Source organism: Rousettus aegyptiacus, unplaced genomic scaffold, assembly GCF_014176215.1.
Source record: "Rousettus aegyptiacus isolate mRouAeg1 unplaced genomic scaffold, mRouAeg1.p scaffold_m13_p_7, whole genome shotgun sequence".
In the NCBI taxonomy this organism is placed as follows: Eukaryota; Metazoa; Chordata; class Mammalia; order Chiroptera; family Pteropodidae; genus Rousettus; species Rousettus aegyptiacus.
In genome coordinates this window covers 75,162,059-75,189,596 of record NW_023416310.1, presented here as the reverse complement: position 1 = coordinate 75,189,596, position 27,538 = coordinate 75,162,059, and the positions used below count along the sequence as shown (strand labels likewise).

Sequence of the window (27,538 nt, the reverse complement as noted above, 5' to 3'; positions counted from 1 at the left end):
ACAGGAAGCAGTGCATCTCACCACCATATTCCTCGGGCCTACGGTTCTCATCACATCTTCGCCGTGTCTCCGCAGGGCTTCCAGATCAGCTAGGGGAACGACAAGCTTGACAGATGTTTTGCCCCATTAAACTGGCCAAAGATTTGACTATCGTTGTGTCTGTGCCCGATGCCAAAACAACAGGCCAGTTAATCCAACGCCATTGGCCAATACAGTGGAAAGAGAAAATAAACAAAGCCAGTTGTCTAAGAGAGATGACCCAGTTGAGGACTGAACCTGGCTGGTTATTTCGTTACACCGACCAGCAAATTTGGTTGAATCGGGTCACCTTGAAGGCTCTTGGCAGCCCAGCCCGAAGTCACTGAATTAACGAGTTCTGCTGGCAAGGTCTCTGTGTGGCCCCCATCTTCTCAACCTTAAAAGACTAGATCGAATCGATGACGGGAGTCGTACATTTTCCATGTTATGTAATGACTGTCATGCTAAACGCTTGCTGGGAATCATTATTTTCAAAGGCCTCTGAGTTCCTTATGTAAGAGGCACTAGCTCATGCATTATGAGCAGACCAGGGCAAAAATGACATTTAAGGTATTGCACAAGTTTTAAAACTAGTGGCTCTACAAATAAACAGTGATTTTTTAAAAGAAAGAAGAAAAAAGAGTTTATAAACCCAATAAAGATGCACGGGGCCAAGCAAGATGAAAAGGCGTTTCAAGCTGTGGTGAGCCACCTTCTGAGGCCTTGAGAACACTCAAATCCAGAATAATCCTTCACGCAGAAGAAAGAAGGGGCGTATTCTCAGAAATGCCAACCAATAACTTACCCCCCGCCGGCCCCACCCGCCGCCACCACTGAGTTGTTTGGATTCAGTGCACAAAGTAAGAGGAAGCCAGAAAAATGGTTTCGCCCGGGAGAAGCCCAACTGCCCATTCCTCGGGCCCTCTTAGGAGACAGCCCAGCTCACCTCAGGAAGAGCCAAGAGCCCCAGGGCAGGTCACTGATGCCTTCCCTTTGAGCTCCACACCGGGATCATGGCGGCTTACTCGTTAGAACAGCCAAGAATGTATAACATTTAGTAAGCACCAACTGTATACCAACCCCTGTTCTAAACACCTTATACACATTATCCCACGTAATCTCCACAAAGCTCTGTGACAGATGCCAATATCAAATCCAATTTAAAATTGAGGCATAGAGAAGCAAAATGACTTTTCCACTGGTCTCAGAGTGGTATGGCTGGAATTTGAAACCACACATCTGATTCTAGACTTTTTTGTTCTGAACAGCCGTTCTCAACCCCTCAGACTCTCCAGCCATTGGTGCCAGACTCTGGCTCCCAGCAACCGCCCTGGGTTCTCCTCATGTCGGGAGCCCCAGCTGGAAGACGGAGATGAGGCCGAGTCGGTGCCAGAGTGGCCACCAGGGGTGGACTTGTGGGGGGTTCTGGCTGGAGGAGAGAGGAGGTATTTGCAAACAGCAAAGAACCAAGGCTCATGAATTTGCATCTGAGTCCTTTCAAGAAAGGAGCTAAAGACAGAAGTTAAAAAGGACTAAACACATGTCAAAACGGTTTAGATACCAAAATGCTTCAGACGGCAAATGAAAGAAACTCCAATTAAAACTGACCTGAGAGAGTTAATTTACCTGTTCACATAGGAGCAAATCTTGTGGGGAGTGAGGGAAACTTCAAATTCAATTAATCCAATGTCTCGATGTATCTTCAAGGACTTGGATTTTTCTGTCCCTCCATCCGCTGACCGTAGTGCTAACTTCATGCTGAGGCTGGTCCCCCTTGCGTCTGGGAGACAGCTGTCAGCAGTAGCCATGGCAACTGTGTCTTCATTGGTTTTGCTGCGAGAGGAAGGGAGCCTGGCTCCTTGGGGCCCTGTCAAAACAGTGAGAAAGCTCGTTTTCCCAGAAGGCAACCTCCTGCTCTGCTGGGGACTCATCCTGGCCCCAACACCACGCAAGCTCCCAAGGGACGCTGCTGGACTGGCCTGTTGAAGGGCTGTGGCTATGGGAGCACTCAAGGTACCACATCCTCATCCAAACATCCCAATCTCGCAAAGCTCGCCGGTGACATTGACATTGGCAATGTGCTGCACTCAAAAAGGGTTTTTGGGCAGCAAACATTATTAGAGGAGCTAGAAAATCAACTAAAAGGATTGATCATCCATCAGTTCCCATGAAAAGACTCTCCCGGGGAGTCCCCAAAATAACCAGGGAGACATGGGGAGCCTAATGTCCTACATCGTGTAAACTGTAGTAAAAGTCTGTAAAAGCTAAATGCATTCGTACCGCGAGACTGGAAAGCCCTGGGGAAAAGCAGGTTATATGTGCTTTAATGGATCCACTTGTACCTCTACCTGACCCTCAGCCCTCTCCCAGACATATTTGTCCCCTCTGGCTCTTTGCATCAGAGCAAGGGGTGGGAGACACCCTTCCACTGGCATGACCTGTTCCAGATGGTCAATTATCTTTGCTTCACAGTCAGGGAAGAGGCTCAGACACCAATCAACTCAATTTATTCATTAACTTGCACAGCCCGAGTAGTGTAAAAAATAAGTTGGCTTAAGTAACCAAGTTTCCATTCTGGCTCCAATCATTCCAATGACCCCATTTCTTCTCCCTTTGGCCTAATAGGCTCTGCTTGAATATACTTAGGTGTTTATTCGGGAAATGCGAAGGCCAGAAAATGGCCCTTGTCCCCAAAACAGGTCAGCCTTCCTGCCGGTCTCTTGACAACCAGTCAATAGGCAAACAACCTTGACAACAAACACTGGTCAGATCTGATGCTGCCTATTAAGACCAAGGAACTCACTCCCCACACTTGCTGATGGCTCGTGGCTGGGATCCATCCTGGAAGCTGCCCTCGACAAGGACTCTCTACTTGACCAAATTTGAGTTAGGCTCCTCTGAGCCCTCTTCTTGACTAGGTCTCGTCTTTGGACTTCCACGTCCATCCTCGCTGAGTTCAGTCTTAGCAAGAATCCCCCCACATTAATGTCCGATCACCCTTGACATCTGATCAAGCTCCTCATCTCCTGCCTTGGATGTGCTAGTCCTAGACCTGCCTTTAGCAAGAATCATGTTAGCCAGTTTAGCAAGAATCACCCGGCCCTCGATGTCCCCTCTTAGCGACTTTCTATCCTCTGACCCCCTCACCCCGCTCGTCGCCCTTGTATCTCTCTCCCCTGCTGCATTGCCTCTATTGCAACAGCCTTGAATGAAGTCTTACTTACTCTTTCAAAAAGTAAGAGTAATTAATCAGCAATTTCAGAGTAATTCTTTTCTGAACCACCTCCAACTAAAGGAAGCTGCCTCATCTGCAATCATACTACCTCCCTACAGAAGCCCACCTCAGATGGCTGGCTGGTGCAGGGTTGCCAAGGCCCAGCTTCCTTACTTCAATTCACGGGTCTCCGAAGGACCTTCCCAGCTTCGGGGTTCCCCGAGGGGTCGCTGAATCCCCTGCTGCAACTACATCACGTTCAGTTTTCCACCTGCCTAGTCTTGCTCCCCTCTCTATACAGATGCCTGCTAAATATAGAAAGAAACTATACTCTGAGCCAAAATGGACCAGCAGAAGGAATTATACATTGGATAAAGAGGACAGAATATAATTGCAAAGGGAGTTTATCAAGATGGGCACGCCCCCCTAGGGTACAAGGTTGAACACCTGGCAGGGGCCCTGGGAGAAAACACTAAATGTTCTGCCCGACAGCTTTTAGAATGGCCAACACTAAGCAAAGTAGAAAGGCCAGAGCTTCCGCCATGAATGCTGCAAGACAGGATCGAAGGACTCATGGGTGCGCGAGAGTGGACATGCTCCCCAGCTCCATTCTGCAGGTGTGTCTGGAGGATGCTCCATCGACTGCCGCAGTGAGCAATGTGCTGGCGAGAGGGGCAGAGGCATCACTGAGTTCGGGCTGGCTGTACTGCACGGGCCAGGGCTGATGGCAGGAGATGCTGTTACAAGACTCAGTGATAGCGAGTGGATCGCAGAATAACGGAGGCCAGGTGGTGGTGCCGGACCATCAGAAGCAAGGTCGGCGTGACCACAGGAATGAGTAGCAAGGTGGAGTGGCAGCGGAAGGGCTGGGCCGCCGAGAGCCGTGGGAGTGGTGAAGGCACGCAGCACCCCTAGAGGAAAAACGGAGGGACTCCAAAAAACGATACTCCTCACACCATGCAACGAGAAGAAACCAAGGCGGACTGCTCAGGACACTGAGGGAAGCCGTGTCAATAAAAAGTTTTGATCCCTTGCTCAGTTTCTAGACCCGGCAGCTGTCACTAAAGGAGAGTGCGGGCCTCGTAAGGCAGGGCCCTGGGACACCGCAGTGAGCACAGACATTAGCAAATCCCCAGTCTTTCCCCAAAGTGCTCTGTGGACATTTCGAGGACCCTCAGATGCCGCCGGGTCTGTGCTGAGGTACAGCAGCAGCACAGTCGCTGTCAGTGTGGGGGCAGGAGTGAGCCAGGCAATCAGAGGACCTACCTAGAAGTCATCCCCCTGGTTCTCAAACAGACTAGCGGAACGGATATGCGTTGCAGTCAGGAGAACCCCCATGTCGGCTCCATGACCCGTGGAGCCATTGAGCGGAGCCGGCCAAAGTGGAAGCCTCCAAAATCACCCATCTCTGGGCAAAAGTAGCAAATCAAAAATAATATCACATCCCGAGAAGAATCTTTAAGGAGCCACCCTTAATGACTTAAGGTGCAGGGGTGGCGGCTCCTATAATAGCCCCCTCTTAATTCATGCACCCGGCACCCGCAAAAACAGAAGCTTCTTCTGCAGGATGGCGGCGGACTACAGACTACGGCGAACTCACCCGGGCAGCAGCTGTAATCACAGTTGCTGGTCCGGATGTGGCGTCTTTGCTGCGGAAGACGAACACAGCTCCGGCGCGTGGTATGCAGCCCTGGCTCTGCTAAATGTATTCTTTGCTGTACCTGTCAAGAAAAAGTACCAAAAGCAGTTTGTATTCCCACGGAACAGTCAACAGCATAAATCTACAATCTCCCTCCAGGGCTGTATTAACTCTCCCATCTTTTTTCATGATATAGTCCAAAGGGATGTGGACCATCTGGACATGTTGCAGAGCGTCCCATTTATCAATGACAGACATGAAGGATATCACTGTATCAATGACATCATGTTAATCAAACTGGATGAGCGAGAAGTGGCAAGTGTGTTGGAGGCCTTGGTAAGACGCGTGAGCTCCAGATCTTGGGAAAGGAATCTTACGGAAAATCAGAGACTCGACACTAACGAAATTGCTAGGGGTCTTGTGGTCCGAGGCATGTAAGAGTAAATGTACCACATGAGAAGACATCCCTTTCAAAAGAAAGGATGACTGCCATGCTCGCCTGAGACCCTGACAGTGAGCAGACAGCTGCATCGAGAAAATGCACATCTCCATTCATTTATTCATTCACCTAAAACTTGTTGACAGCTACTCTGCAACCTGCTCCATGCCTGTGGTTGAGGTGGGGTGAATTGGAAGCTATTTGACAATGTCGCCTCAAGGGACTCAGGAATGCTTAGATCCTGCCATGTACCACCACCAACATCCCTCCACCCTCGCAGAAAAAAGCAGAAGAGAAACAGAGGAACCACTTCAGAAATAGCAGGCCAGGTGACCTTTATTAAATGCAAAGCACCTTGAACGACACTCAAGGTCAAAGTAAGGACACCTATCTCTGCTTCAAATCTTTTATTTATCTACTCTCTTCAAAACTCCCTCCAATGAACACAGCGAACGCTCAGTAAAAATCCAGACCGTCTGGAGAGAAAGAGGGTTTCCTCGGGGGTGGTTGTATATTAATCAAGAGAGCTTATAAAGTCAGGTTGGGTTTTCCCCCCTGAATCGTGGATATTTTTGAAGCTGGCTTGCAGTGTGCACACACCCTGTCCTCTCAGAAAGCTTGGCCCCCGAGCGCGCCGCAGCCTCTCTCTGAGTTCTGCATCGTGGCTGCCGAAACAACACCCCTCTCTCCTCTCACCCACAGCAAGCGAGAAACGGGCCAACTCCGACGGGTCTCTGCTGCTTCCAAAACTGCCCAGCGAGCTGCCTGGCACCAGTTCCCGCTCTTCCAGGTTTCAGCAGGAACAGAGGCTGAAAATTGGCCTCTGGAAGCACCCTTGGCTGAACTGAGCGAGTTCATGGAAACAAAACAAAACAAAACACGTGAAACGACGGCTCCCAAAAAAATCCCCACTGGGCTGCAGTTGTGCCATTGCATCTGACCTTTTCCAAGGGAAGGTAACCATCTTTGTAGAATAGAACGCCCCAAAGCAAGGGCACACCACGTCGTGTCATGAACAGTACAGAGGCTTTGGTATCAGGAGCCAAATTCCTTCTGTGTGGTCCTGAGCTATCCACACAGCCTCTCAGAGCCCCTGTTTCTGCATCTGCAAAATGGGAATATTAATTGACTCCTCACATGGATCAAAGGAGAGAGTGGCTGTGCGGCAGCGCCTGGCACCTCGCAGAGGCTCTCGGGGTCCCTTCACCACAACTGCGTCAGCTTTCACAGGCTCAGAGCGAGCCAGCGTCCGAAAGGGCCGGAGAGAGAGCGCCGTCCCAGTTTCAGCTGAATATTCAGTTCTTACAGCCCCTGGGGCTTGTCTCATGGCTGACCTCATCCAAAATGGGTAGAGAGGTCTCAAGAAAGGAAATCAAGGCAGAATTTCATTATAAATAAAAATATTAGAAGGTGCGTTGCCCCCCACACCCCGCGTTCTGAGATTCCGCTATCGACCCCGCTCGCTGTGCTGGTCTGAGACGTGGACCGCGGCAGGGAGCGTGAGGAAGCGGGGTGGAGGGCCTGGGGCTGGGCGGCCACGCAGGGGTCAGTGGCCTGCCCACACGGTGCCCTCCGAGCCTAACGCAGGGGCATAACACGTCTGCAAGACGGCCCGGAAGTGCTTTGAACGAGAAGAACATGGTGGAGGCAGTAACTCTCTAACGCACTTAGAAAACAGCTCATTCCCAAGCAACACAAAGCTAATGAATTAAGAGAACTCCTTGGCCCCTGCGACCGACAAGTCCAGAGGCAGGAGAGGTTTCAGCAAAGCTTAGTCAGCAGCTCAGTGGAGTGAGTGTATCCAAGAAGCGTTTTTCCCGCCCCTGCACTCTGAGTTGTGCCCAAGGCTGCCTCCCTCCCTCCAAGCCTGCCTCCTTTCTTGACCACGAGGTGGCTGCCAGCAGCAGGGAGGGCATCCTAGTCCCGTGAGGAAAGAGAGCTCCTCCCACGCAGCTTCTGTGAAAGAATGACAGAAAGGCTTTCTTCTCCTGGACACCTGCCAATCACTGAGGCTGGGGTGCTGAGCAGCGAGCACATGCTCGGGGCCAACCAGGATCCGCTTCCTGGAGCCGGGGCTTGGGCCCGCGTCCTCTTGGAGCATGAGACCTGGGGGCGCGGGGGCAGCACCTAACTGCTCCCGTTGGGGCACCAATACCCAGGTCAAGGAGGAGTGGCTGGTGGGCAGCCCACAACAGCAAGAGCGCACATCGCCGTCAAGGGCTTTGCCCGCCTGGGCCGTGCATCGGCCCTGAGTCTTCCACTGCGGCCACTGCTCACTGTTCTCACAGGAGAGCAAATCTGACCGGTTCATCTCTCTCCAGTGTAGATGTGACCCCCTAATCGAGTGACGTTTCGGCGGAAGGCGCCCAGGGCTACCCAACTGCCTGAAATCACCAGTCTCCAAACTCCGTTCCAAGAAGTACTTTTGTCCAGGGATCAGTGTCGGAGGGCATTGTAATTGCTACAGAAAGGGGGTGCCTGGGACGGAGGAGGCTGAGCAGGTCAGAGAGTCTGTGAGATTCTCTTCTTTCACTCTGAGCTCACACATCTGCCCCTGGCGGACCTTTAAAACGGGTCTCTGATTCTCACTCATTGTTCGCAGCCTTGATCCCAGTCTTTGCCTGCCCCACATCCTATGCAAATGGCAAGTCCTTCCAGCCTCTGCCACCAAGAGCCCAGCTTCCTGCTTGTGAGTGACCCTCAGTCTGCTGTCCTGAGATTTCCTCCCCGTGTGGCCTTGAGCAGGTCCTGCACATGTCTGCAACTCAGTGACACTGTCTGCGCACAGTCAGCCTGCAGCTGGCCTGCCTCTGCCATGGCCTCGTTGTGTGACTGGGGACATCACTTTGCCTCTCTCAGTTTTCTTCTCATTTAAACTGCTAGAACAATTCACAGTTTAGACCAACAAATATGCTGCCTACTGGAGCACTGGGTTGACTGTTATATTTGCAGAATCTCTCTTTTATTATCAGTAATCATTGGAACTGTTTGACCTGTTTGACATCAATGTTAACCATATCCAGGCTCCATTAAACAAAAAAAAAGAAAGAAAGAAAGAAAGAAAGAAAGAAAGAAAGAAAGAAAGAAAGAAAAGAAAAAAAAAGAAAAAAAAACTCGTTATAAAGGGAATTAGAGGCCCCCAAAGACAACACTTGCACTAAGTGGGCTGTGAGCTGCCCCAGGCTGGTTCCCCAGAGCTCCATAACTTTCTAGAGCCTTTCCACACAGAATGCTTAAAGCCGAGTCCCCATGCCAAAGCTGGGCCTGCTTACAAACACGCCTGCTCCTCAGAACCACTTTCTGTGGCTGTTGCTGACAGCAACTTCAAAAGCTGACTAAAATGTGCAGGTCCATGTCTTCTCATCGCTGCTCGAGCCCTCCTGCCTTTGGAAGTCCTACTGCTGTGCTCAGCCAAGGCCCTGACAATCAACAGGACGCTGCACTGAGGAAATCCACCCATCCATCCATCTTCCTCCATGTAACATCCATCCACCTCCATCCATCCATCCATCCATCCTCCATGTCACCTCCATCTATTCATCCATCCATCCATCCATCCTCCTCCATGTAAACTCCATCCATCCATCCATCCTACTCCATGTAAACTCCATCCACATCCATCCATCCATCTATCCATCCATCCACCCACCCACTCAAAACTTGTTGACAGCTACTCTGTGTTACCTGTTCATGCCTGAGGTTGAGGTAAGGTGAACTGGGAACTATTTGATGATATCACTGCAAGGGATCCAGACATGCCTGGATCCTGCCTTTTACCATGACCACCATCCACCCCTCAGAGGGAACCTGAGGAGCAAGAACAGAAGAGAAACAGAGAAACCATTTCAGAAACAGCATCTCAGGTGACCTTCATAAAAGGCAGAGCACACCAGACAAAGTTCAAGGTCAAAGTAAGGCCACCTATCCTTACTCTAAATCTTAATATCATCGCATCAGTGCACGCTGACGATAAGTATGGAAAGAAGGGGGAAGGTGAGGGATAGGAGGAGAGAAAGAAAGAAAAAGAACAGCCACGAGAGAACCAGGCACCGAGACAGGCCCCAAATACCCCTTCCCACAGGTACTGAGAGGAAAAGGAAGACAAAAATGTCTCCTGATCCTTGGAGCCAGAGATGACGTGAAGGGGTTGACCAGGTGGGCGAGGCCGGGAACAACATTCCAGGCCCACAGAATGGCACATGCGCAGATACAGAGGGCAAAAGCCATGACATGTCCAGGGGATGCAAGTGGTCTTCGGTGGCTACAGCAGAGGTGCCGGAGGGAAAAGCGGGGTAAGGCAGATGGGGCGTGCAGGGGCCAGGTTGCAGAGGACGGACATGTTCTACAGCCCCACCGCGCCGTGGCCCTCGGAGTCCCTTCACTCTCGGAGTAACCGTGTGACTTGCTCTGACCTGTGGAAGCCAGCAGACACGAGGAGAGAAAAGGCTGGGACTGTGCTTCCAAGACTAGGACTATGCCTTGTCCTCCTGTTTTTTTTGCCATGAGAACATGCTTCAGGCGATCACCGATCCGAGGAGGATGAGACATAAGACAGGTATGGGACATAAGACATAGCCTGGAGCCAGGCCTATGGGGGCTCGGCCAACATCAGCCACATCCCAGCCAACCCACAGGTGCACGAGCAAGAACAATGGATGCTTATCGTGGTATGCCAAATGCTAACCGAGTCAGGCAAAACATTTGGAATTTCTCCTGGATGCGGACGAAGAGCACTTAATAATTTTATGCAGGCAGTTTGCTTAGAACCTTCCCAATCAACATGTGGAGCATGAAATCCACTCCCCACGCAGCCCTGGACCAGTGCTGAACACATGGAAAGTACGCTCTGAATCCTTGTGATGAGCTGACAAAATCGTGCACTTCTGCTCGATGGTTCCTCCGCCTGGAAACACCGCCCGCCTCCGCCCCCGAACAGGCACCTTTGTGACGTCAAGCACCCTGTGCAGACTCCCACGGAGGCTTCGCCACGCTGGAGCAGGAGCTCCAGCAGACACGACACTGCTGAGCTGGCTTCTCCTCTTCTGCACCGTGAGCCCCTTGAGAACAGGGACAGTGTCTCTTTTCTCTTGGGTCCCCCCCAGTGCCTAGGACAGGGCTGGAGAGAGTCAGGCCCTGGAAGATGTTTGTTGAATGAATGAACAGATGAATTTACCTCAGCTCCTAGCAGCAAAGCCAGGCCGGTGACCCTCATGTAATGAATACTTGGTTGCCTGGCTGCCAATGTTTGTCCTAATTAATTCCCTCGCCTGTTATTTCTTTCTTCTCTCATTTAGAATCACAAACTGCCTCCCATGTGCTACTCAGCCTCTGCTACAGTAACTTCTTTATTCTATTTTAATAATACCTAGACTATGGACAGAGTGACATAAAGGAAACCCGTGAGTCAAAACATCTATGGTAGGAAAAATACAGGTGACCTATAAAGTACTTCACCAACTTTCCTGAAGACTTCATGTTTGGACCTTATAAATCACGGGCGCCTGTCCCACGCAGGCTGGGCCTGCCGCTCTGCAGCGAGCTGCCCATCTTTAAGAGGTCTGGTGACACAATGGCTTGTTGATGCCGGGTATTTATACAGAATTTCCCACATCAATCTTGGGGTAAGAAGGGAGGTGATGTCATCCAGCGGTGAAACAACTATCATCTGTAGAAAATGCGAAGCTGTCTCTGGTACAGAGTCACGCTTGTTTATTCGAGGGTGTGTGGATCGTAAGAGGAACCCGGAGGCCCGGCTACAAAGACCAGGGGCTCTACAAATGGCCACGCCCTCTGACACAGGGACTCGTCCCCCTCTAGGAATCGGCCCTAATTAAGTCAGGGAGGTGCAGAGAGAGAGTTGTGTTCATGCTGAGACTCCTGGAATGGCGTCTAGAAAGGGGAAAAGACAAAACGACCTCGACTTAATACAGCTGGGGGGCCGGTGGGCGAACTAGACAACATCCATATAACGTCGTGTTTTGCAGCCATTAAAAACGGTCGTTAGGTCCCTTCCCCTCTCCTCCCCTTCCCAGAAGCCATCAGATGTGGCTCAGCAAGGTGGGCGTCTTAGGGAGCGTTGGGTGGCAGTTCCAGAGCTGAGCAAGGTGAGTAGTGAGTGTATGGAGTGGGGGCCCGCAGTGGCAGCGGTGGCCCGGCCCAGGGTGCAGAAGCATGAGTGTCAGTGCAGGAGGGTGGCCTGTCACAGGGTGTCTCACCAGCTGGGTGAGAGGCGGACCCCGGCAGGGAGGCGGTGGTGGTGGCAGCCTGGTGTGGGGGGCGGGGGAGAGCATCTCCCCCTTGTGAGGGGTGGCAGCTGCAGGGGGCCGGCGCAGGGCCTGGAGTTTGACCGGGCTGTAGAGGGCCTCCGCGTGGGGCGGAGGGAGACGGTTCCAGCATGTCGGGCCAAGACCCACATGGTTAGGAGGCTCCCCGCCCGTGACTGGAGGGTGGGTAGCAGTGGCAGTGATGAAATTGCAGGAGCATTCGGCAAATAAGTAAATATATTCTGGGTTCCTCCTTGCCAGAGAAGAATGTTACAAATATGGAAAAACAGAAAACTAGAATGAGCTTGTGGTATTGGATTGGAGATAACAGGGTGAATTCATGGAGATAGGTAGATAGGTAGGTAGGTAGGTAGATAGATAGATAGATAGATAGATAGATAGATAGATAGATAGATAGATGGATGATAGAGAGGTAGGTAGGTAGATGATAGGTAGGTAGGTAGGTAGATGGATAGATAGACAGACAGATGAGCATGAGTGTGTGTGCATGTGCGCGCCTGTGCATGCATTCTGAGAGCATCCAGGAGCAAAAATAGCTCAGCAGTAATGAGCACATCTAATAAGTAGATCACCCCGCTTTCTAAACACCATTCTCCGCTGAAAGGAGTCGGAGGTCTGCAGGAGCGGCTGCCGGCAGAGGCGCGGTGCCTCGGGCCTGAGCGGGCCTGCGTATTCTTCCCTGGTGTGCTGGGCATGGAAAGATCTGACCGCTCCTTCCCCGGCCTGTCTCAGGGCCCTGAGTGCAGTGAGCGACGCTGCAGAATGAGTAACGCTTCCCTCCAGGACCCAGGGAAGGCTTGCTTGGTGCACCTCCACGTGTTCCCCACCCCAAAGCCCCCTGTCCTTCTGGGTCTGCACGAAAGCTTCATAACATAGGCGTTTGGTTATTATACATACATTTGATTAGATCATCGGCCCTGGGTGACTTTACCCGCCCTTCTCCCTCCCCAGAAGGTCAGTGGGTGGGACTGAAAGTTCCAATCCTCTAATCACCTGGTTGGTTCCCCTGGCAACCAGCTTCCATCCTTAGTTACCTAGGAGCTTACCAAAAGTCACCTCCTTAACATAACAAAAGACACCTTTACTGCTTATTACTTAGGAAATCCCAAGGGTTTTAGGAGCTCTGTGCAGGAAATGGGGAGGAAGACCAAATACATATTTTTTATTATAAATCGTAATATCAAGTTTATAGACTCTTCAGCCTTACGAATCATCCCTCCTGCCAACAGAATTTAGAAAACCTGTTTCTCTAGCTCCTTCGCACCTCGCCACAGGCCCATATTTTGGGTACCACCAATATGATGTATTTGTGCAGACTTTCAACATAAACTAACTCACATGGACGAGAAGGTATGGTGAAGGTAGCAGCAGGGGCATCTGGTTGCAAGGGTGGTGGTGGTTGACCAGGTTAACTTCTGGCACGGGAAGAGCATTGCTACAAGCAGCATCAGTTGCTCAACTCAGCAGAGGCTGAGCTCCCGCCGGCGCTGTGAGCTACAGCATTCAGGGCTCAGTCACTGCGATGGCAATGGTTTTCTCATCCTATCGGTCCCCAGCATTTTTACGGACATTATTTCCAGAAACTTTACCTTGACCCTGATTCTTTAGTGCTTGCAACAATTCTAATTTACCCAATATCTTTTCATAGTCTCTTCCTGCTGAATAAGCCAGAGTGAATTTCTGTTGCACATAACTACAAGTTATCTCTGGTTAAAAAAGAAAAGATGGTACCAGGAGGGAAACAATGAAAGTAACAGAACTTAAAACGTGGCAGGGAAAGGACCTGATCATTATGGCTGAAGCAGATGGCCCTTTTTATGCAGCGGCAAACATCTGGCCATATCGCTCTTGCTGTACCTGGCGTTATAGAGCCAGAAGAAATAATAGAAAAATTCCAGAATATTAGTCTACCGGATACTTCTTACCATTTTTAATAAAGTCTTATGAGAGCAACGATCTCAGACTGGAGCTAGCCAATCTGCAAGCCAGTGGGAAGGACATAGTTTTGCTAAGGTTGCATAGCCTATAATCTAAACTGACTGAGGATCCCACAATTCGCAGTCTTATCCAATGAAAAAGCCCAAGTAACACCAATGAAGCTACACCGTTAGCAGGAAATGAGGTCAGTACCTCATGTTGTTATCTAGAACCTTCCCTTCAAAGTTCTCTGCCAAATTAAGGGGAAGCACCAACGTCCAAATATCGAATTAAAGAAGGCATCTCTCCATCCTAGGTTATTATTTTAAAATACTCCAAAGAATCAGCCAACCAAGGGCTGGAGGGCTGGGCAGAGCACAGAGGGGGTGAATAAAAGATGAGACAAGGCAAGCTTACGAACTACATCTGGGGTGAAATCTTCTGCTGTGGTTACTTACACAGGGAAATCTGAAGTCAAAGACCAGACCTCTATTACATTTTGAGGAACGATATTTCCAAAACAATGTGAGCCTGGTCTGTAATAGCCTCTGACTGTTAAACCCTAAAAATAATCATTGGCAGTCAAATCATACCAAGAAGAAATGGGCTGCTGAAGCCATGCAGCCTCCAAAAAAAGACGCCCACCTCCATATCTGTCTCCGATGTAGCTAACAGATAAGCAAATCCTCTTACATCTGGACCCGGTGGGTGGGTCTGCACAGCCCCGCACAGACATCCCAAACTTCAGGATGGATGCAGAACCTGACTTTGGACTTTGCGCTGTGCTATAGAACATATGCATAGAAAGCAAGGCATGTGCGGAGGTTGGGCAACTAAAAAGATGTTTTCAATTGGCCACCCAACAGCCAATCACAACCCTCTTCTTTCTTGCTTGCTGCTTCTAGATGAGCTAAAAACAATTCACCTTCCCAGACTCCTTTGCAGCTAAGAGTGACCACGTGACCCAATTCTGGCCAATACAATGTAAGGGAAATCATTGGGTTGGGCTCCCAGTGAGGCTTTTTAAGAGAGAGGCTGAGCTGACATAAGTAAAGCTATTAAACTTGTTCTTTAAAATTTAAACATCAAAAGTATTACAAACAAAGCTGAAGTCTCCTTTGACCACCCCTCGACTCTAGTCGCCTACCCTGCCCTCCACCCCTGCTATTAGTTTGGTGTGGACCCTTCCAGACCGTCCTGCACACCATTTGTATTTGCATATATACTACATATATATTTGTATTATGTACATCTGATATATAACATTGTGTTGGGGTTACACACACGGTCTCGTACTGAGGGTTTCTACAATCTGCCACTTGCTTTCTCATCTGACAATACGTTTTAGAGCTATTCCCCCGCTCGTAGATCTACCTCATTCTCTCTACCTGCTTCCTGGTTCTCCTCGGTATGAATGCTCCACCGTTTGTTTAGCCATTTTGAAAACTGGTGGACATTTAGACTGTTTTCAGTTTCACTATTTACTACTTGCTCTTAGAAACGATACTGGAATGCAAATTCTTGTCTATGGCTCTTCGTGCACATGTGCAAGTATTTCTCTAGGGTAGACACTCAAAAGTGTAATAGCTGGGTCATAGGCTATGCACATTTTTTATTTTTATGTCCTTTTAAAATTTTAATAGATCCTGCCAAATTTCCCTCCAAAGTGGCAGTACAAATTTATAGTCTCTCAGCCGTGCATGAGAATTCCCCACACTCTCACCAACTTCAAATTTTTTTTTTTTTTTTCTAATCTGATGTGTAAGAAATGGCTTCTGGTTGCATTCCCTTGCAATCTTCTGGTGAGTGGTGAGTTCGGCTTCATTTTTCCCACCCCTGTCTCAGCAGGGACTTGTTCTGGCCCCAGCAGCTCAGCGGGTTTAGGTCAAGGGTCCGCATCATGTACAGGGAGGGTCCCTGGAAGGGGGACCAGCAAAGCGGAGCCCAGTGTCTTTGCTACAGTAACTCAGGCAAGTGACTGAAGCTTCCTGGTTCAAAGAGTCGTGCGGGGATTAAGTGAGACGATGCGCAGGGGAGCGTTAGCCCAGGGCCCGGCACATCGAAGCTCCCCATTAGTGCCAGCCTCGTTGCTGGTGTCATGACTACCACCTCCGCTTCTCTGATGTGGGACAGGCAGCTGCTGAGGTGGCTTCTGGCGATCCCCGCCTCCTGGTACTCACACCCTGTGCCGTCCCCTCCCCTCGCGCGCAGGCTGGACCTCGCGGCCCGCTCCTGAGGGACAGAGTCCAGCAAAAATGATGGGACATCACTCCCACGCTTTGGTTGTAAGAGACCGTGCCTTCCCCCTTGCTGACATCCTCCTCCTCCCGCCTTCACCGCTGTACACATCGATGAAGGGAGCGACCGTGCTGGAGAGGCCCACATGGCAAGCAACTGGGGCCACCCTCAGGCCGTCGGCCAGTGAGGAAGTGAAGCCGACAATCCACGGGGGACTGCAACCTGCCAGCAGCCACATCGGGGAGCTTGGAAGCAGATCCCCAGTCAACCCTTCCGGCGACGGCAGTCCCTGAGAGGCCCTGAGCCAGAGGACCCAGCTAAGCTGTGCCCAGATTCCTGTCCCGCAGAAGCTGTGAGATAATAGATGTTGCGATCTCAAGACACTAAATTTCGGGGTAATGTGTAACAAACAGAGCAACAGATAACTAACACGTGATAAAAGTTTCTTGAGGAAACAGGTTCCACTGACTACCATTCATGATCAGGATCAGGAAACTCAAAATCTCCCCTAAAAACATGGCCATAAGATACATTTGACTGAAAACAAACCTGTTGAATAAGTTCCTTAAGGCAGGAAAATGCTGTGACTTATTTCAAAGAAAAACGCTTCTGGATCTTTTCATAGCCGTTAGCCTGACTTGCCACCCAGGCTTACGAAGAGGGGAGGGTAAGTAATGCAGAGTGACAGAAGGGGCAAGGGCCTGGTGGTCGGATGGACCTGGCTTTCAAGTTCAACCGTGCAGCTCTCTAGCTGGGCCATCTCAGGCACGTCATTTCCCTCTGAGGCCCCGTTTCCTCAGCTAGCCGAAGAAACTGAAGAAAGGGGAAAACCCTCACTGACCTCGCATGGTGTACCGTCAGGATGCAGACGTGTGACGTGTCCGACCTCCCCCCACACAGTAGGTACGGGGAACACGGCTCTCTTCTTCCAAGACGCTTTTGGCGTTATAATCTCTGCTCCTTCACAACCATAGAAAACCCTAAAAAAAAAAATACACCACTGTAACGGCAAAGAAGAAACGCCGGCTCTGTCGAGCTGGTATGAAGAGACAGGACCAGGAATGGACAGTAATGTAAGGGAACGTTATGAAAATTGCTGTACACAACTGTCCTCTCTTCAGCCTTGAAAAGGAAAAATGAATGAATAAAGAAGAGGATCTGGAGTGTTACCTAGAAAGGTAAGAGTTGATCTTTTAACTTCTCAGCTAATCTTTTCAATCACCTCTTAAGTAATTAAGGGCTGAAAAGTCAGTCTGCTGGCTTTGGAGGGACCTAATCTGGGGCACTTTCTCTTCTTTTTTCCAAAAGAAATACTCTCTCTAAAACCACAAACCTGCACCTGTTTTCCTTGATTTAAGAACCCCCAAAATGATGTTTTTTTTCAATTAGTAGATGCTTTTCTTTCTAAACTTGACCCCGGGCCAAAGCTTTAGAGCTAAAATATTCATTTTCACTCACTCTTTCTTCCCTTTTGTTAAAATTTTCACTGTGAATACTCAAGCTTTTCCTTCAGCAGATGCATGAATCCTTTGAAATTGGAGCAAGAAAGCCCCAGGCCGATGCTGGCTGCGGCCCAGACAGTGGAGTCTGAGGATGGCTTGGGGAAGACGGAGGTGATGGCTTCAGTTTCAGCTTGGACCAAAGTCCGCTTCTGTCCGCCCTCCTCCCCGTCCAGAGGACGGAGCCCTGTCTAGACAGTCGGCCCCCTCGCTTATTTCCGTTCCGGCCCAGCTCCTTCCTTAGCCTGCCCCTGAGTGACGAGGACTCGTTGGTAAAGACGTCAGGGCCCTTCCAAAATGATCCTATAGCTCTCTGCCTCCAAGATGACCGGGCTGGGGGCAGGGGGAGGAGGAGGCATCTTTTGTGTTATGAAAAGTGAGCCCAGGAAAGGAGTGAGTGTGAGTCATTCCTGCCCTCGAGGCCCAGCTCTGAAAACGAGTCAGGCAGGTGACTTAACAAAAAAAGGACGGTTTTAAGAATTGCAGTTGATATTTGGCTTTTGGGACTATTCTCCATCCAACAACACAATCAATCCAATTGCCCAAGACTGGCGTTCTTGCCACGGAGCTGGAAAGGGCAGACATCCCTGCCACCAACCTAAAGCAGAGCATGACCCTCTGGGTAGCAAATAAAACCATAGGATGAAACCCTGTTAAATCTGAATTTCAGGTAAACAATCATTTTTTCTCCAAAAAAAATTTTTTTTTAAATCCAAGATGCAAACTTAACTTGGTATCCCTGTGTTTGACCCGGCAGCCCCCTGCCTGTGCAAAATTTGACTCTAGAAGTGGGACCCAGCGTGAGGGCTGGCTCACAGAGGCTGCTGTGGGGTCAAGAGACCAGAGGGGCTCGGCGAAGCCCGGAGCGGGTGGTGCCATTGGTTACAGCCGGGGTCCCACGGCAATGGTGCCGGCAGACTGTGCGAAGGGGACCAGCGCTGGGCACGGTCCTCTCTGTGCCTTAGTTTCCTTCCTCCTGCTTAAGGCTCGTCCTTCCCTATTCCTCTTGGTCCTCAGAGCTTTCTGAGAATCCTCTAAGAAACTCCTTTCCTGATAACACCTTTTTAATTGCTGTTTTCCTAAATGTATCTCCTTTGTAAGTTAAAACAATAACAACAACGACGACAACAAAAATCTGGAAGAAGATGTGCATGACCGTCCCTGCTCTCAGTCTGTCTCCAAGGCAGTCGCCACCCCGGGGCAGGGGCCAGAACACCCACCCCAACCCCAACCCCAACCCGTCCGAAGGGCCGAGGCTTGTCCCTCTGGCAGGAAGACACCCAGGAGACCGCGCTGCTTGCTCTTGACTGAGAGAACTGGGTCATGTTGCAGAAATGCTTCTGGTTGGCTCCACCACCATCTTCTCTGCTGTTCATGGGTTCAGAAGGAAGGAGCCCATTTACCAGGCAGGTTTTAGTGCAATGGGGGTGCTGCTGGGGCGTTTTATCCGCCTCGGAAGCCGGCAGGGGCAGGGGCGGGTTCTGCTCTCTATCCTCCACCAGGAAAGAGCCCCTCGGGTCCCCTTTCCGCTGAGAGTGGGTGGATCAAGCCACTTGCTAAAGAATTCAGCAGGGCAGAGAGCAGCAAGATACGGCACCCGCCCAAAGTTAGGGGCCTGGGCCCTTGCAGCTCGTTCCGGCGGCCTCTCCGACAGCCGTGCAGGGCCTGCCCGTCACTTCTGACTCTGTCCCTCCACCTGTCCAACCAGATCCACCTGACAGCCCTGTTAGGGGTCTGAGGGACATAAGTTCAGATTCGGACCCTGGGCCAGCTGAGGTACTCTCGCCTTCCCCACCTGGACCGCAGGGCCAAAGACAGACCCTGTAGGATGCTGCCGAGAACGGCCTCGGCCAATGCCAGACAACACCAATTATTCCTCCCATCATTTAGTCCTAATGTCCTGGGAATGGCAGCGAGGATTAACATGACATAAAATGACCAAATTTCTTGCTCTCATGAAGTCTACATGCGTTGTCTCAGTCGATCCTCGCTCTCACCCTGTGAGGGAAGGACTATTGCTATGCTCATTTTACATATTAGGAAAATTGAGCCTCAGAGAGGGTACGTGACTTGCCCAAGGTCACCCAGCTCGTTCAGTAAGTAAACTGAGATTCAAACCAAGACTCTAGAGCCCATCCTTTAATTACTACTAGGTTTCACTGAAGCTTCATGAGAAGGCTGTGAGATTGAGATTATTTAGCACCATTTTGCCAACGTGAGGATAAAAGAAGATGAGTCAGGGTCAGTCACTCACCCGAGCCAGCAGGTTAGTGAGGCTCGATGAACGCTGGAACGCCAGAATTCACGAGGCCACGTTGCCCTCATCTTACTGCCAGAAGGACCACCTCCCAGCATCCCTGGGGGAAGCCGAGGACTGGTATTTAGTAGGCTCCTCAAAAACCTCCATCCATCAAAAGAGATTCCGGCTCGACTCAGCCGCAATGAGAATAGCAGAGTTTATTAAAAGCCATGAGAAAGTCAGGGCATTCGCTTCAAGACTTAAAGAATTGGATGCTGACCCCTCCTCACCCACTTCTAGTTATCTCCCCGTTTTGGGGGTAGCTGATGGGGACAGCCTCGGCTGTGCCCCTGCTGGCTCAGCCCCACCACTTGAAATCTCCGGAAGCCCAGCCCAGAGCTGTGCGTGTTTGGAACTCCTGCCGGAGCACCGCTGGAGCCAAGTGGCTGTGCCTTGAGGTCCACGGGGCATCCCAGCAGCCCCTGCCGCCGGCAACGTGCTACCTCGGCTCATCCTTCATGGCCCCATCCAAGCCTCTTCAGAATGACTTCTTCCCTTCTCAAAGCCTTTTAAGACCCACACTACATTCTTCCCCTCACCGGCCATCACCCCAGCCTACTCTATGCATTAGGAGTGCTGGTGGCCAAGGAGATTTCTCCAGCTCTGTTCTGCACGGCCCTGGTGATTCTGCCTACATGGGCGGAGGAGGCTGCCACTGACTCGCCCCGTTACCTTCTGCACGTCCTACCTTTAGCGATTGGAATTGGACAGACAAGCACTGTCCTTGAGAGTTGTAATTTAATTACAGGTAGACTATTTAGTAGTTTACTAACTGGTTCCCCTGTGTATTACTCAGGAATTTTAACTGTAACCGAAAAGCTACTCAACTAGTTTAAGAAAATAAGGGGGGGGGGGATGGGGCGTAGGTATTTATTAGCTCATGAAATTCAAGAGTACAGGACAGTATTAGCTTCGGCTTCAGGCACAGCTGGATCCAGAAGCTCAAATAAGGTCAAGACTCAGTCTGTCACTCTACCTCTTTTTCCGTGTTGGCTTCTGTTATGGGCTGACTTGTGTCTCCCCCCAAATTCAGAGGTCAACGTCCTAACCCCCAGTACCTCAGAATGTAACTGTAGTTTATGGTGGAGTCTTTTCATTGGTAGTTAAGGTAAAACGAGGTCGTAGAGATGGGCCCTACCCTAACGACTGGTGTCCTTATAAGTGGAGGTAAACGCGGGCACAGAGGGGAGACCACGGGCACACACCGGAAGAAACCGGCCATCTGCAAGCCACGGAGAGAGGCCTCAGAAGCAGCTGATGTACTGACACTTTGCTCTCAGACTCCCCGCCTCCAGGGCTGTGAGGAAATTAGCTCCTGTTGTTTAGCCGCCGGCCTCTCGGCCACCGACAGGGCTGCCCTCGCAGACTAGACGCAGCTGCGCTTCTCGCTTCGTGACAGCGCGGCCCCTGCACTCCCAGGCAGGCGTCCCCAGCTCAGCAGCCGCAGTACGAAGAGTCTCTTTTCCCCTCAATAGCAAGAATCCCGGAACTGAGTCTCATTGGCCTGCCTCGGGTCCCACGTGCACTCCTGAGCCAATCCCTGTGGCCAGGGGGGGATGAAAGAAGCTGATTGGCCAGACCTGAGTCATAGGCCCACCCCTCCAGTCCCGCTGGAGTCGACCAAATCTCAGGCCTGAGAGCAAGGGTGGGTGGTGGTCCCGGGGGAAGATTAGGGCAAAGGGCAGAGAAGGCGAAACAGCAGGTGGCCACCCTGCCCGACTCTAAGCCACGCCCACCCACGATCCATCCCCCACTCAGCTGCCCGAGAGCTCTTCCTGCATTTAAAATCTGACCATCAGTGCCCCCTCCTTGGGTAAAATTTCATTGTCTGGCCCTGCCTGCCTCTCCATCCCCCCTCTCGGGACCCCTGTATCTCTGTAGCTCCTGGCATGTGGCAAGCACCCCTGATTTGGGGGGCCAAGTGTTGCTGCTTCCTCTACCTCAAAACTTCCCTGTTCCTTCCTCAAGACCCGGACTTAAGAATCCCTCTTCCTGGTAATTCTTCTCTTTGGAAGCAGAACCTCCTCATTTCCAAAGCAGAGTTAGAGAGCCTCGTGGTAAAAGGCAAGACAGACGGCCTAGGTACAAATCTGCCTACTGGGTGACCTCGGGTGAGGTCCTCACATTTCTGAACCTCGCTCCTAGGACTGTTGACAGAAATAAACTCCTTCATACATGGACAGGACCTGGAACATTGTCTGGTGCGCGGAGAATGCCTGATAAACATTAGCTATTACGACCTCATGTCATCTGCACACGCCCCTGTTGGGGACCCCTATGGAGCCCGGGCTCTATTCATGCCGGGAGCTGGGGCTCGGTAGGCGTGCCGACGTATGTAGCACGTAGGAACCAGCGAGCCAGCGAGTGGATGCACACAGATGAAGAGCTTCACACGAAGGATGGAACAACACCCCCCCTCCTTCCAAACCTCCACCTGTCCCTGGAAAGGGGCTCGCCTCTGAGCCAACCCCACCCCCTTCTCCTCAGAGCTGTTTTCCTCCTTCTACTTCCTCCTCCTACTTCATTCAGCTGAAATCCGAGTGCAAGCCACCAGAAAAACCCGAAGAACTGTTCATCAGCTAAATCACCCGATTACTAATCAGGCCCACCCATCCCCCGTTAACCACTATTTTCCCTGCGAAAAGTAAACACGCCTCCTCCTCACCGCCTGACAGCAGAGCCGTTAAACCCAGGAAGGGTGTGGCTCCTCAGCAGCCCAGAAACAACTCGAAAGTGGAAAAATACGGTGGATTCAGTGATTCAGTGGTCGTTAAGATAGCCAAAATGTTTGCTTTCAGCTTCGATGGAACGGGTCCTTTCTCCTATTTTTGTCTCTTCTAAGGTCAGAGGGGCGGAGCCTCAGAAGATACCTGAACAGGTCTGATGCCTCTGCATTCCTCCAGGTGAGTCTGGCGACCCCTTGAGTTTCTTCCTGATTTGCGCCCTTCCGGTGGGGCTGGGCCGGGAAGTGCCCACAGGTTCTGACATAGGCAGGTGAGCCTGAACAGCGCCCCCTGGAGGAAGCCGAAGGTGCTGGAGACGGCAGGGAGCGCAGCCCCTCGCACTGGGGCGACACATTTGGCTCTGGCTTCTGGCAGCCGGGGCAGAAAGAGAAACACATCGGGTTGCATAGTTTTCATTTTCCGACAACAGAAAGCATGTTCAAACCTCGGCAGAGACAACATTTTTACTGGAACCGGGCTCCAGAAGGAATGTATCGGGGCACTGTGGGGATAAAGGACACTGGGTGACAGGGCGGGGGATCCTGGCAACTGCTCTTTCATTTGTCCCCACGTTGGTTCCTTCACTCTCAGAACAGACAGCTGCCGAGCCTGCACGCGGGGGTCCGGGGGCGCAGAGAGGGCACCACACGCTCCCTGCTGCCCAAGGCTTCCGGTCCTCCCTCCTCCTCCAGCACTGCGGAAGCCCACTCCTCAGGGGACCACCTCCGCCCACCCGTCAGAGACGAGCATGACAGCAGTGCGACTCCCAGGGCTGGACCGAACTCCTTCCCTCACTTCTGGAACATGATCGTTTGGAGGGGAGATGGGGCTAGGTACCCCTCGCCCCCAACAACCAGCCTCCTGCTTGTCTTTGCTAAAAGAACCCCCATATTGGTAGGGTGTGCCCAGCCCTAGGAGACACGTGATCTAAGAAAGTTAGGGTGCCCCCATTCCCCTTTATTTTATTAGATACTCACTTTCTCATCCCCTGTAGCTAAGGCTGATCACGTGACCAATTTCTGGTCAAAGAAATCTCTGCCAAGGCCTCAGGGGAAGTGTTTTCCTCCCCAATAAATGGAAAGCTCCTACCTTCTGCCTTAAACATCGTGAAGACATGATGCTCTGAGCTCCGACAGCCATCTTAAGGCTATGAAGTGATAAGGCCGGATTCTTTAAAGAAGTATAGGGAGGATGGCAAAATAAAGAGAGAGAGTCTCTGATGTTAACTTTGACCCATTGAACCAAACTGGGACCAACTACCTGCTTATAGATATCTAGTATGAGATTCTTTATTTCTTGCATAAGAAAATTCAGTCCTTAACTCTACCCTAAACTGAAGCCTAAACCTATACTTAGCCTCCAACCTAACCCTAATCCTAAAACTAAACCTAAACTCAATCCATGCCGACCCAAACACTAATCCAACTCTCAACCCTAACCATAAACATAATCCTAACCCTAAGTCTAAACTTAAACTCACCCCAAATCCTAACCCTAACCCTAACTTACCTTAACTTTATCCTAACCATAATCGAACCATAACCCTTACCCTAAACTCAACCATAAACCTACTCCTAACACTAACCCCAAGGCTAATCCTATACCTAACCTCAACACGAACCCTAATCATAAACTCAAACCAACACTAAACCTAAACTTGACCTTATCCCTACCACTAACTATAACCATATCCCTAATCCTAACCTCACATCTAACCCTAACACTAACCCTAACCATAAGCTTAACTCTGTAAAAAAGAAAAGGGAAAAAAAGGACATTCAGTCCTGAGAGTTTCTGGTCAAGGTGGCAGAGTAGGAGAACCCTGTGCTTGTCTCCTCCCCCCACCACAGAACAGCCATCACTGGGAATTGCCTGAAGTCTAGCTGAACAGAAATCCTATAACTAAGGACATAGAGGAGAAGCCACATTCGGACTGATAGGAGGAGGAGTAGACGTGAAATAGGCTGGTCCAACACCCACGTGTGGTGGTTAAAAATCAGAGGGCTATCTTAGCTGCAGAGGTGCCCCCCAAGGAGCGAGGAGTCCCAGCCACATACCAAGGGCCCCAGCCCAGGGTTCCAGTGCCAGGAAGAGAAGTCCCTACAACTTCTGACTGTGAAAACCAGCAGAGATTGTGGCTCAGTGAGACGGTGGGCGTGCCTCTTAAACAGCCTGCACACAGACTTACTCACGGTGGACTCGCTCGCTCTGAGCTCCAGTGCTGGGCCAAGAGCTCAAAAGGCACCAGGGACGCATGGGGAGGAACTGAATCATCTGGCTTCCAGGCGAGGGTTGGGGGGCAGCTTTCTCCCAGACAGAAGAGCTGGCAGAAGCCATTGTTCCTTTGTTGAGCCCTCTCCCAATCCAGCCTGTACCTGCAGGTGGGCACCATATCTGAGTCCCATCGGCCTGGCTAATACCATTCCCCGTGCCCTGGTGATTCCCTGAGACCCCGTGCCACCCAACTTTGAGGCTCACCCAGCCACTTCCAGTGGCTTTTCCATACAAATGACCTGTCTTGGCTCCTGTCGCAGACTTTCCTAAAGTTCTCAAAGGTTCACAAAACCCAAACTAGCAGCATCTGGAATCAGCATGCCCTGTACCTCTTGCTAAGCAGCTCCAAGCTTAGCCCTAGTGGCAGCTGGCCTTAGTTTGCAGCTTAGTCTCTCCTGGGCATCTTTGAGCCCAGCACAAGTGGCAACCATCTTTAGATTACTGTGTAGCTCAAACCAAGTGGCCCTAGGGATGGCACAGGCAGTGGCCTGCACCAGATTCCCTCCTAAAGAGGCCCCAGAACCAACACACCCAGAGGCCAGCTTCAGACCACACCAGAGCACCACCCAACCACCTCCACAAATGACACACCCAAAGGCGTGACTAGGCAGGCACCAGAGCCCCACTCAAGCAAATCCTGCTCTGTGGGGTCAGCCACTGAACAAAAGCTCTTCCACCGTAGTCACGGCCGGTCTTCGGAACCAAGCGGCCTAAGGGTCAATCTCTCCCACTGATGTGCCGACAATAGTTAAGGCTCAACTACACCCGGAGGGCACACACGGCCCACACAGAGAGACACCTGAAGCACCTGGCTCAGGAGACCAGGGAGACAGCGCCCCTGGATCCCGCAGGACATCCACTACCTGGGGCCACTCTACTAAGACTGGGAGACACTGTGGCTCTACCTAATACAGAAAACAAACACAGGCAGGCAGCCAAACTGAGGAGTCAAGGAAACTTGTCTCAAATGAAAGAACAGGAAGACAGCTCCAGGAAAAAAACTATACAAAATGGAGACAATCTGCCAGACGCAGTGTCCAAAACACTGGTTATAAGGATGCTCGGTGATCTCGGTGAGAACTTCCACAAAGAGGCAGGAAATATAAAAATGGAGATAGAAAATGTAAAAAAGAACCAGTCAGAAATGAAAAGTACAATCACTGAAACGAAGAATACATTAGAGGGAATCAACATCGAGTTAGATGAACCAGAGGATTGGATCAGAAATGTGGGAAACGAGGCAGTGGAAAAGAAAAAATAGTTTTAAAAAAATGATGGTAGTTGAAGAGAGCTCTGGGACAACATCAAGCATACCAACATTGGCATCGTGGGGGTACCAGAAGGAGAAGAGAGAGAGCGAGCAAGGGATTGAAAACCCATTTGAAGAAATAACGACTGAAAACTTCCCTGACCCAGCAAAGGAAATAGATATACCACAACAGAGAGTCCCAAACATGATAAACCCAAAGAGGCCCACACCAAGACACATCATAATTAAAATGCCAAATGTCAAGGACAAAGAGAAAATCTTAAAAATGGCAAGAGAAAAGACGTTAGTTACCAGCAAAGGAGCTCCCATAAGACTGTCAGCTCATTTCTCAACAGAAACTTTGCAGGCCGGAAGGGATAGGCATGAAATATTCAAAGTAATGAAAAGCAAAGACCTACAACCAAGATTACTCTACCCAGCAAAGCTATCATTTAGAACCAAAGGACAGAGAAAGAGAGGTACCCAGAGTGGAAAAAGCTAAAGGATTCCATCACCACCGAGCCAGTATTATAAGAAATGTTAAAGGGACTTCTTTGAGAAGAAAAAAAAAAAAAAGATAAAAATATAAATAATAAAATGGCAATAACTAATATCTATCAACAATTATTTTAAATATAAATGGATTAAGTGCTCCATTCAAAAGATAGGGTGGCTGAATAAATAAGAAAATCAACCCTTATATATACTGCCTACAAGAGACTCACTAATGATCAAAAGACATGCACAGATATTTTATGAAAATGGAAATGAACAAACAAAAAAAGCTTGGATAGCAATACTTATATCAGACAAATAGACTTTAAAACAAAGGCTATAACAAAATACAAAGAAGGATCCAGTAATTCCACTTCTGGGTATTTAGCTAAAGAAACCCAAAACACAAATTTAAAAAGACATATGCATCCATATGTTCACTGCCGCATTATTTACAATAGCCAAGATACAGAAGCAACTTAAGTGCCCGTCAACAGATGAATGGATCAAGAAGTGGTACCTATATAAACGGAACATTACTCAGCCATAAAAAAGTATGAAATCTTGCCATCTGCAACAATATTAATGAAAATCAATGGTATTATGCTGAGTGAAATAAGTCAGGCAGAGAAAGACAATTTGATTTCACTTATATGTGGAATCTAAAAAAACAAAACAAAATAAAATAAAAAACAACAACAACAAAAAACAGAGACAAACTCATAGATACAGAAAACAAATTGATGGTTGCCATCAAATTGATGGTTGGGGGCTGGCTGAAAAGGAGGGAAGGATTTAAGAAACACGTACTTCCAGTTGTAAAATAAGTTGAGGGGGTGTAATGTACCGCCTGGGGAATATAGTCAGTAATATCGTAATAACTCTGCGTAGTGTGAGATGGGTACTGGATTTATCAGTGCGATCACACTGTAAGTTACAGAAATGTCTAAGCACTATGTGGTGCTCCTGAAACTAATATAATATAGTGTATGTCGACTCTAATTGAAAAACTAAAAATTATATTTAAAGAAAGAAAAAAGAAAGAAAATTACGTTCTAGAGAGCATGCGAGGGGTTGTGAAGAGAGAGCCCGCTTTGGAGTAAAACGATCCTGGCTTTCATGCTGGGCTCTGACATTTGTTTGTTGAGCGTTCTTCGAAAGTCGTTTTTACCTCTCGTGAGGCCGTTTCCTCACTGGGTTGTTGTAAAGACAACAGGGGACACCAGATGTGGAAGGCCTGGACCCACTTT

The 27,538-nt window shown here is 50.0% G+C and overlaps 1 protein-coding gene across 3 annotated transcripts; it reads right to left on the bottom strand.

Moving 5' to 3' along the window:
• Nucleotides 1-621: 621 nt before the first annotated feature.
• Nucleotides 622-22,886, bottom strand: LOC107511021. Of its 3 annotated transcripts, none has more exons than XM_036225132.1 (4): nucleotides 22,418-22,886; nucleotides 16,591-16,729; nucleotides 4,833-4,953; nucleotides 622-1,885 (listed from the first exon to the last, which is right to left on the bottom strand). In XM_036225132.1, the coding sequence occupies exons 1-4, from the start codon at nucleotides 22,666-22,668 to the stop codon at nucleotides 1,641-1,643; spliced, it is 756 nt and encodes a 251-aa protein (XP_036081025.1). In that variant the 5' UTR covers nucleotides 22,669-22,886; the 3' UTR covers nucleotides 622-1,640. The 3 variants fall into 3 exon arrangements, with proteins under 3 accessions (XP_036081025.1, XP_036081027.1, XP_036081026.1); XM_036225134.1 differs by lacking the exon at nucleotides 22,418-22,886 and adding an exon at nucleotides 20,753-20,835; XM_036225133.1 differs by lacking the exon at nucleotides 22,418-22,886 and adding an exon at nucleotides 19,503-19,733.
• Between the last annotated feature and the right edge of the window lie 4,652 nt (nucleotides 22,887-27,538).

Excerpts from the sequence above, each read along its gene's own strand:
- LOC107511021 (XM_036225132.1), bottom strand. The coding sequence starts at position 22,668 with ATGTGTTTCTCTTTCTGCCCCGGCTGCCAGAAGCCAGAGCCAAATGTG. Across the intron at positions 16,730-22,417 it reads GAGGCATCAGACCTGTTCAG|GGTTTTCTATGGTTGTGAAG; the intron begins GTATCTTCTGAG and ends TTTTTTTTTTAG. Across the intron at positions 4,954-16,590 it reads CTGACGGTACACCATGCGAG|GTACAGCAAAGAATACATTT; the intron begins GTCAGTGAGGGT and ends TTTTCTTGACAG.